At 39.3% G+C, this 11268-nt stretch overlaps 1 protein-coding gene across 1 annotated transcript in view; it reads right to left on the reverse strand.

Moving 5' to 3' along the window:
* LOC109377500 (mannosyl-oligosaccharide 1,2-alpha-mannosidase IA-like) overlaps window positions 1-11268 on the reverse strand; it is a gene marked incomplete at its 3' end in the record, with an annotated part of 110353 nt that overhangs the window by 54919 nt on the left and 44166 nt on the right. Inside the window, exon 2 of the mRNA XM_019633873.1 lies at window positions 629-725. Within this exon, the coding sequence (XP_019489418.1) occupies window positions 629-725 (97 nt within the window). The remainder of the gene's footprint in view (window positions 1-628; window positions 726-11268) is intronic.

Genomic DNA, 11268 nt, shown 5'->3' on the forward strand with positions numbered 1-11268 from the left:
GTCAAAAATTATTGGAGTTTGGACGGGATGTGTTGCCATACCCACCATACTCGCCTGACCTTGCGCCATCAGACTTCCACTTGTCTCGCTCTCTTCAAAACTCCTTGTGTGGTATAATGTGCAATTCAGATGAGGCTGTAAATCAGCACCTTGTTCAGTTTTTTGCAAATAATGACAGGTCATTCTATGAACAAGGAATTATGAAGCTAACTGAAAGATGGCAAAAGGTTATCGAACAAAACAGGCAATATACTGATTGATCTTTGTTCTTTATATATATATGTTCTTTATATATAATAAATGACCTTTGAAAAACATAGACAAAATACGTCATGACTTTTCCGACAACCCAACAGAAATCACGATGCCGCACCCATATCCATTAAATGAGAATCTTTGGAAGTGTGTGCCAGGTATCAGTATGTTTCCAAGGTACGCAGTGGATCTAATATGCTGCCAGTGCTCTGTCTGAAGGACACTACGCACCGTCCTTGCAGGTGGATAAGTTTCCTAGCAACATGGCCTGCAGAGTCACACAAACTTCTCCACCACCCACAAGTTCAGTCAATTAGAGAGAAGTTACTGTCTCTTCTATTGTGAAAAGTGACAAAAAGCATATTCCACTCACCAAACAAACTGCTTGAATGGCCTTCTTTTGAAATGGGTTTCAGTTCATTTAGTCCCCAGGCATAACGTTTGTAATTATTCCAAGCGTGTTTCATCATCTGAGAAAAGAAATGAAAAGGAGATTATAATTTGAATTTGAGATGTTTTTGTTACAAAATAGATCTCATATTCAATACTTACAGGTTAAAATATTAACACTCACTGCTTAGTTAAAAAGATCATGATTAATTAAACTGGTGACAATGGTATGAATAAGCTAGAACACACAGATACCCACATATCCACACCACCCTTTTGTGTTTACAAAAGATTTTTTTTGGATCCATTTAATCCTGTTTAAGACACACATCATTTTCAAAGGTTAGTTTCCGGCAACAGAAATTTAGCTATTCCTAAGAGGATGAACCGTTCTTACATTTATCTATTTCATTCTCATGACAGATTAAATCTGCAAAGACTCTATATTTAAAATTTATATTTTTGTACAAGGTTCTCTGTACTTTGTCAGCCTCAGAGTATATCACAAACATCCAAGACAAATACCCAAGGTTATCACTTTCAACACTTTGCTTTATCTTGACCAAGTCTATACAGAGAAGTACTTCTAAATATCTACAGGAAATAAAAAATAAAACTCTATGGTTATGTCTAGATTTTGGAAAAACTTCAGCTTATTTTAATATAATTAATCTCTACTGGATACAGATGTGTGTGTACCTACGTAACTGAAGACTGATCCTATATATTCCTCATCTAGACTCCTTGTACCAGGAATGTTTTTAAAGGTCAAACCTCTGTCACCAATTAATTGCATATTTCTTTCTTTTACTATTTTAAACAAAGTTAATTTACTTACATATAATCAAAGCCAAATTATTTTCTCCTGGCTTATTAATAAAGTTCTGATCTACTATGCTAGACAATAACTGTAGCAGAGAGTAAATGGTTTTCAAAGGGAGAAACTCTTCTTAGGGCCTATCAAAATGGCTGTATAACTATTGTATAATGGTTGTATAACTTTTTTTCAATGACTCACAGATTACATATAATTATATTTACATGCTTTTTTGTGTGTTTTTTTTTTAAGATTTTTATTGGGGAATTGAGGGAAGGGGAACAGACAAGTTGCTGTCCTTTTGTTCTTCAGTCTCGTTGTGGAGGATGTTGCTTCACTGGCCCAAGTTGGCACCATCATTGTGCTCTTCCCCAGGAGAGGCACATCAGTCGCCGGCTTCTAGATGGCTGCTCACGGTGACTGCTGGCTACACACGGTAGCCCATGGCAACCCACTGCCACAGGGGCTGTAGCCTACACCGTCGCCGGTGACTCATGGCAGCCCAGCTCCAGGTTGAGATGTTGTTCAGCATCTTAGCTGTAGAGGGCAGTGTCACTGGCCCTCATATGTGGGATCCGAACCGGGGCCCTCTGGTGTCCCAAGCCAGCTCTTAACCAACGCGCCACTTGGCCGGCCCGTATTTATTTATTTATTTATTTATTTATTTATTTATTTATTTATTTTTAAAAGGAGGAACTCCTCACCTGTCTAGAACTTATTCATAGAACTATTCCCAATTCATTAGCAACAGTAACTAAATTATAAATACAATCTGAAAATATTCTAATATGCTACCATATTTTAAAATACCTTAAAAAGCATCACATAAAGTTCTAAATACTATATAAGGGCTCTTTATCACTAAAAATCTTCAGTAAATCTACACAATTTTATTAATAAGTAAGTCTTCGTATGTCCCTGAACACAATAATTAACATCTGCCTTTAAACAATTTGCATATTATAATGTTACTAATCATAGCTACCAGAATCTGTACCCCTGTTCACTGCAGCATTATTTACAATAGCCAAGACATGGAAACAATGTAAGTGTCCATCAATGAATGATTGTGTAAAGAAGATATGGTACATATATACAATGGAATACTACTCAGTCATAAAAAGATTAAATATTGCCATTTGTAACAACATGGATTGATCTTGAGGATATTATGTTAAGCAAAATAAGTCAGACAGAAAAGGACAAAAACCCTATGATTTCACTCATATGTGGGATATAAGACTAAAAGTAACAAACGAACAACAAAAGCAAACTCATAGATACAGAAAACAGAATGGTGCGTACTAGAGAGGAAGGGCATAAAGGGAAGGCAAAGTGGGTCAAGGGGGTCAAATATATGGTAACAAAAGGAAACATGACTTTGGGTTGTGGGCATGCAATAGAGTACACAGATATTGAATTATAAAGTTGTGCACTTGAAATTTATGTAATTTTATTAACCAATGTTACCCCAATAAATTTAATGAAAAAATTTAAAAAAGAAAAAGGAACTGTACTATCTGCTGGGAACTCTGCTAAATTCAGTATTGTACTCAGTGCTGTTACAACACTATAAAATACGTTATATTACCATTGTTTGGTACATAACGAAACTGAGGCTTGGAAGTTAAAACACAAACAACTTTACACAAAGTCATGACATTTTTCTACTGCTGAGGAGCCAGGGTTCATCCCAGTGTTGGCCTGACTCACAAGACCTTGGTACCCAACACACTGTATCATCTTCCTTTAATGAGTCAGCACCAGAATCTTCCTTTGACGAATCAGACTGTTGATCTTCCAACAGTCAATGAAATGTATAAAGGTAGTGTTTTAAAGATTTTCTCTCTTTATAAATTAATTTTACTGAAAAGTGTAATAGATTTGAGGGTAAAATAACCTGATTTATAATCCCTGTAATACCATCTACAAGTCACAGTTTTTATGAGACTCTTTATTTGAAAAATTGGGACAATAATTTCTCACAGGATGTATGTAAGGGTTACATGAACATGGCCTGTGTGATTATACCTAGTGCACTGCTGAGCACATGATGGGTAATCACATGTTTTTAAAAATTTTAAACCTATACTAAAAGCCAATTAAATTCACATCACTGAAATAGAAACCAACGAGCCTCTGAAAAGACGAGGTATATGATATCTACAAAAACACCTTGAGATTACATATGAGTTTGATTTGGTTTTCCTACTAAACGTATTATTACATTAAGTAAATTTTCCATTCCTGTAAATTTCCAAAGATACTTTATAAATTTAAAAGCTTTTAGAATACATCTGACCCAAGAATAGAAAAAAGGTCATGATGATTTGTTTCAGCTCCGAGTCTGAATGGAAGCCAGTGCCTTATGCTATTAAAGACTCAAAGAGAGCATAAAGCCCTCCCATAGAAGATTGCTGCTTTGTCAAAAATTATCATTTATAAATACAATGTACCATTATTAGAGAATCTAATTGAGTTATCTCTGTAGTATATATTAACTTTTCTTACTTTTTCCCCCAAGGGAAAATTTGACACTAATTGCTTAGCTTCCTACATTTCAAGTTTCCATGACATGTTTCTCAAAATGGGTTCCTCATCCCATGGGATTTCTGAATTAAAGTCAGAAAAGAAAAAGAAAACAAGGTGGGTCACAAAATGCCCTGAATGGAGCATCAAGAGTGGTTTCTCCAGGAATCTGTGAAACGAAGAGGAGCAGCCACGTTGTTAACTCATTGCAGTGATTGGTCACCTCTGGAATGATTGACCACGTTCAAGCCAAACGCAAGACTGTGTGTGCACGCCCGCACGGCAGAACAGAGATTGTGTTCACAAGTCATACATAAAATCAACTGTAACTCCGATGTATGACTTATACAAATATCTGAAAACATCAAAATGCTACTCGCTCCTAATTTTACAGTTAAGCCACTAATCAGCCGAGGGACCATGGGCATACATGCATTTAATCTCTCCAGAGTCAGGGTGTTTGTGAGGTGACAGTACAAGAAGGTCACTTCCAAAATTCAACCACTAACAAAGAAGTCCACGGATAGGATTAATCCCCACTCGTCACAAGCTCCTTAATTTTGTTTTGTTGTCTTTCATCAATTTAATTAGAGCTCTACAGCCTGACATCCCAAGTAGAAGCATTAACATAGGCTTAAACTAGATGTTCATTTGGACTTCAGATGCAATACCAAAACCCTCATGAAAAAAAGGTAAGTCGAAAGCAAACCAAAATTTATTTTTTCCCAAATATTTATATATTTGCATTGATGAAAGGTATAGCTAACACATGGTATCAATGGAAATAAATAGGAGAAAATTATACAAAATTTCATAATAGAAATCCATGGTTTTTACCCAGAGAGGCTGGGATTAAGGTATAAAATAATTTTAAAAATAGCATTATTTCCCCTTGACTCTATGCCATAGAAGATTCTTCAATTAGCACTTTCTACTCAATCAGCATCAGGGCTGAATAATTAGGCAATGTCATGTATTAAGGGTCTGCTACACTAAGAGCAATGAGGAGCTAAAGGACTAGAAGGAAAGTATACATGACTCTATCATGCTTATAATCTAACAGGTAATATATGGAAGCTTAACATTCTTTCTTCTTACATACTCATAAATGTGTACATGTATATAACAAGAAGAAAACTAATTAAATGTTGTGCACAGCTCTACTGTTGTACCTTCAGTTGCTTTCAATTTTATGTCCTGACCTAATCAAGAACATGGGAAGCCACGAATAAAGAAAAATATGCTTGAATTTCTCCAGGTATGTGCAGATTTCGTAACTTACATTTTTGTTGCTAGAAACTACCCTTAGCAACTATTTTTATTTGCTGGTGCTTTAATCATATGATCTTAAGTTATTCATAATAGACACATTAATAAATCTTTTCAAAAATCACACTGTTTTTGCCAGACAGGTCACCATATGACCCAGCAATTCCACTTCTGGGTATTTATCTAAAGAAAACAAAAACACTAATTCGAAAAGATATATGCACCCCTATGTTCACTGCAGCATTATTTACAATAGCCAAGATATGGAAGCTGATGAATGGATAAAGATTGGTGTATATATAGTGGATTATTATGTAGCAGTAAAAAAGAATGAAGTATTGCTATTTTCAAGAGCATGGATGGACCTAGAGGGTACTATGCTAAGTGAAATAAGTGGGACAGAGAAAGATAAATACTGTATGGTTTCACTTATACTTGGAATTAAAAAAAAACAAAACAAATGAACAAACAAAACAAAATAAAAACAGATACATAGAAACAGAGACCAAAGGGATGGTTGCCATAGGGGACAGAGATAGGGGTATGGGTGAAAAAGGTGAAGGAGAAGATAGTCAATAATATTGTGATAAGGTTGCACGGTAACAGCTGATTACTAGAAAGGGGTGATCACATTGTAAGGTATAAAAACATTGAATCACTATATAGTTACAACTGAAAATAATAAAACTAATAGAATATTGTACAGTAACACTACTTAAATTTTAAAAATCTAGGTAAAAAAAAAATTCCAACTTTAAAAAAAAAAAAAAGACTGTGGGCTTTCACTACTCCCTTAAAAAAGGCTACAGGTTCAAATCCCACTTATAGCACCCTCTTGTGGGGTCTTACACAAAATTTCCATGGTTTGTACAGAGTGATCTGGGTCCCTGGCCCCAGCTGACTGACTCAGGGCCTGGTGCCTGACCCGAAGGCAGAGCACTGAGAGCTGGCAGGGAGCCTTGGAGGTGAGGCACCCAGGTGTGAAGCTCTCTCCAATGAATGGACCTAATCATCTACTCTACATATGGGAGTGTAACTGGGATATTTACAGAGGCTGCAGAGGCCAAAGTGATACAGAAGCAAAGAAGTACAAATACACAAAGATAAAAAGCCGTAACAAGGAGTCAGGATGCAACTGAAACCATGAGGAGAAACATGAGCGAGAAAGCAGGGAGAGAAAAGGAAGAGGCGATTAGGAAGCAGACACGGGGTACATGGTCACTTGCATGGTGCCCCCAGGGAATTATTTAGGTCTGTAGAGCTGCTGTAGAACTACAAACAATGCTGTTGAATGCTGAATGTTGAATTATCTTCAGGAAACACGGCTCTGTGCCTGCAGAGACTGTTTACTTGCTTCTCCATGCATTCTTATAGAAAATCCTCTCACTTATTGAAGGATGCATCAGAGCAGGTCACAGGCGTAGGCATCTGACAAACTGGGTTCACATCCGAGCTCTTTCATCACTATTGTGACTAAATGAGGCAATTAGTCTCCCTGAGCCCACTTTCTGCACCCATAAAATGTAAATAAATAAAAATACCAGTCTAATTGGTTATCATGATGATTAAATAAAATGCATGTAAAAAGCTTAATTCATCACTTGACACATAGTAAATGCTTGATAAATTACAGGCACTATAATTATTTTTATTAAAAACCCAAGCATGTCTCTGATCTCTGCAATCTGAAAGAACGTCTTTTTCCTAGTAACATATATAAACAGGAGGGGCAGATCTACACAAAACCAGACAAACCTGTATAGTACACAAATTCTTTATAAATATATACATTTAAAATATATTCAACTATTTGGTATCCAAAGGTGGAAGAAGAAAGAAGCGCCTTTCTACAAAGGTTCTGCTCCAGATGTAAGGCAGAATGGGTCAACTTTGGTTCTGAAGGTTCACATACGGGCTTTCTTGAAATCTTGGTTGTGCCAGATAACGCTTATATAGGGGGTTTGTAGAGGATATTGGGGGCTGATTTAGGAAAAAGATATGCCCACGAGGGGAGGTAACACACAACAAGCTTTATTGGGTGGTGCTTGGACAGGGTTGCCCGAGAGGAGAAGTCCCTCACAGCATGAGACTGTACAGAGGATTAAGGGGAGAGGGTCACCGTTCAGAAGGGGAGGAGCGCAAAAAAGGTCGAGGGAGAAAGGGGCCTTCCTTGCTAGGTGATGTCACTCAGAGGCATATTGGAGAGTCTGGATCAGAGGACTCCCAAGGGCATTAGCAGCATGAGGTCTTATAACCACAAGGCCCTATCTTATCAATGGCCAACAGATGCTAGATAAGGTTTCACAGGGTATGTAAAGCAGGCAGGCTCTAAATGGCTAAAAATCTGCTTGTTTGGTAAAAAAATTGGATATGTAAAAGTTTGAATTTGGTGCCAGTAGCTTTTGGGCTAACAAGTCTCAGGCTGAAGTGAAAAAAAATGAGCAACCTAGGGGCCAAATGACAGAGGCCATCTTTGGCTAATTTATAGAACAGCTTGTCATTTGGCACTAAAGAAAGGAAACAAGGTCTGCAGTCCAGTGACACTCGAATTCCCACTATTCTAGAGGACATGAAGAGCTGTGTCTGGTTTAGTGAGGTCTAGGGTGGAAGGTCAATCTACCTCCCTGATTATTAAAGCAGAAATTGATGGTCTTCATTCTCAAAATTATAATCACAGTTGATGCTTTGAAAAACACTGATTTTAAAAGCCTGAGGGTGGTTTCAGACCAAAATTTTCCTGAAATTACTTGATTATCACATTAAAGTAACTTCTAGAACTTTAAGATCAAATCTCAACACAAAACATGTTTAGGGTCACTGTATCAACTTTCTTTTAATCTTTGGTGGAAACAGCAAATGGAAGAAAGGAAAGACGATCAAAAGTAATTTGAAAGAATCAAGTCACAGCTTCTCCAAACCCTTGCTGAAAAAGAATTTCTAGGTAAGTGAACGTCAGGCAACTATCTAGCCACCCCTTCCTCTCATCTGATGCTATCTCATTACCTTCCTTTCCCTGTGGGAGTGAAGACTGGGTGGGCCAGAGGGCGCACTGGGCCAGGGGGAGACCTAGGGCTGAGGACGGCTGTCACAGGTCTGATCTCTCAAACCCTTAGTTTTTTCATCTTATAAAGCAATAATCATAAAAAAAAAAGGTAACAAACATACCACTGTGGTACGTGTGAATAGTGGGGGAGGAACGGGGTGTGTTGGGCAAGGATACATGGGAACTCACTACTTTCCATTCAGTTTTGCTATGATCCTAATATTGGTCTAAAAAATAAAGTATACAGAGGGTGCCAAAAAAAAAGTATATGCATTTTAAGAAAGAAAAAAACTATTAAAATTGTAATACTATATACTGATAACAAAAGAAAACTCACGTTTGACTTCTGCAATTACAAGAGGTGCTCAAAGTGGTTACCGTCAGCATCCAGACACTTCTGATTATGGTGAACTACTGCTTGAGCAACGTTGATCAAAGTGTCCACTTGTGTACATTGTTTTGGCACCCCCGGTATATACATATCATACATATGTATATACGTACTTTATTATATATATATGTGTGTGTGTGTATGTGTATATGCGTGTGTGTGTATATTATATCAAATAATATCGTCCTCACAGCAGGGTCCAGATAATGCGCCTGGCTGGTGGAAGACATCCAGTGAGTTTTCCTGGTCTTCATCCACATTACCTCCTCAACTGCCTTCCCAGGCCACAGGAGTTAAACAGAGATAAGGGAGAATAGCCCAAAGGGAGGAGGACATGTAACTACACTCAGGGTGGCCAGGGCAATCCAGGGAGAAGTGAATGAACAAGATAGGATAGGAAAGAGGCCAATGTCACCTAGAGGTGACAAAATGCAGAGTTTAGCACTCTGCATTTGCAAAGAAGGCAGGCCTGGAGTCTACCACATTGCAGTGTTTGGCACCCTCTCAGACATCAAGATGCCACTTCAGATAGTCCTGGGAATGATCCTCCTCTCAGGTTTTCACTGAGCAAGGCGGCCCCAGCCCAGTCACTTTCTATCTGTCATCGCCCAGCTGGAAGAAAAACACTCCCAGCCACTACAGTTTCCAATTTTACCTCTTATCAAATTAAAACACTCATTCATGTGCCTTGATCAATTTATCTCTCCCAAACACTGAAATATATAAGTACTCACTCCTTTTCCCCAAGGCTGCTAAGGTGTTCTATTTCCAAGATTTTTTTCCCCAATGTTACAATGACAATCGCTACTTATTAAGTTCCTACGGGTGGCAGAGTATGAATTATAAATGAGGATAGAGTAGGGTGCCATATTTAGGAAATAAAAAGACTGCATGGGACGCACTTATACTTAAAAAAAGTATTTATGTTTATCTAACATGCAAATTTAACAGAGTCCTAAATTGCATCCGGCAACCCAAGGCTAGAAGCCAAGGATAGAGAGGTAAAACCCATTCAATCTCGGGTTCTGTGACCAAGGCCAGCTCTGTGGCTTGTATCCCGCTCTGTCTTGGGCTCAAAAAAGAGGCCGAAAACTCAAGGACCAGACAGAAATAGATTGGCCAGGTCTAGGGCAGCTGGAAGATGGGGAATTTGGCAAAACAAGAGTTGAAGGTCTGACTAAAGTCATTTAAAAAAATACTACGAAAAAAAATTACAAGCTTGTTTTTAAGGTTTTGAGCCAGGTTTTCCAGTAGTCTAGAAAAAAAAATTGTATGCTAGCTCAGGGGAAAAAATGTATCTGTGACCCACAGACAGCCCACAGACTGGCAGTTTGTACTGCAGCCCCTGGTTTACAGGCACGCGAGTAGACCTGACCGCTGTGTGTGGCGGCTTGTGGGCGTGTCCTTCCCCACAGTCCAGCCAGCAGCGCCCCGCCCACTTCTGGCACAGGCTGCCCTCAGTGCCTGCTCTTGGACGGCCCCGGCCCCACCATCAGTGCTGTCTCTTTGCCAAAAATTAGTGAGGTCCTTGAGACCTGAGATATATCAAGCATTATGCATATACTTAATAAGTAATTCTCTTCTTTCTGGATGAGTGGTAGTTTCCCATTTTAGAAAGCATTTAGAATTCTAAATACTCTGCTCTGCAACTGAAACCATAGGAGCTGTAAAGGAGGAAGTGACTTCACTTTGTCAAACACCTACCACCAGGCACTGTGGGGGGAACCTGAAACAATTTAGCACACGCTTAATCCTCACACCGCCCTCTGGGGTATTAAACCCCGTTTTACAGATGAGGACGCTGAGGCCCCGCATAGTGAAGAGGAAGCAAGCGCAAGGCTGAACTCTCTCATTCTGATTCTTTCCATTCCCTCTCTTAAAAGAGGCCTGACTTCTTTTTTTGCTGCTTACAAACCTTTAAGACGGTCAGCTCCAGCCTCTGAGCTCTTCTGCTGCCCCCCACACACAGGTTGGCCCTTCTGGGGTCCTTTGGGCCAGGCTGGGCCTGGCACCAAAATGGCACACCCCAAATCAGGCCTGGGAGCTGGCTCAGGAAACAACCTCGCAGCAGCTCCTTTCCTTGCCTGGCTTTCATCCTTCCATCTCCCCACCCTCTTCCTCTCCACGCAGCTCTCCCCAGCTCTGTGCGCAGCTCCACTCCCCCTCACTCTATAGGCTGCTTGGGCAGAGAAGGTACCTCCATCCTACTCCGACCGTGCCTGTCACTGGATTTATGGAGAACCGTGAATCTCTTTCCTTCACAACAAGCATCTGACAGCCCTGACACCTGCTCTCTTCAGCTGTGATGCTTTCCTGAGCTTGACCACCACCACTGGGGGCGTTGGCCAGTTTTTCCTTGCTCTTCTCCACTCACTACTCTACTTTGTCTCCATGTGTGCAATTTGTTACCAAGTATTCGTGGCCACCTCTTCACCACTGAGTGGATATATATGTGTGTGTATTTTCTTCGGATTCAGATTCCTGAATTCTCCCACAATTTTAATATAGTTTTTTCTTTTTTCAGACAGCAAGAAATATATAAAGGAATAATTATTTAATGCCATTGTACGAACC

The sequence above is a fragment of the Hipposideros armiger genome, unplaced genomic scaffold (genome assembly GCF_001890085.2).
Source record: "Hipposideros armiger isolate ML-2016 unplaced genomic scaffold, ASM189008v1 scaffold_1424, whole genome shotgun sequence".
NCBI classification, from domain to species: Eukaryota; Metazoa; Chordata; class Mammalia; order Chiroptera; family Hipposideridae; genus Hipposideros; species Hipposideros armiger.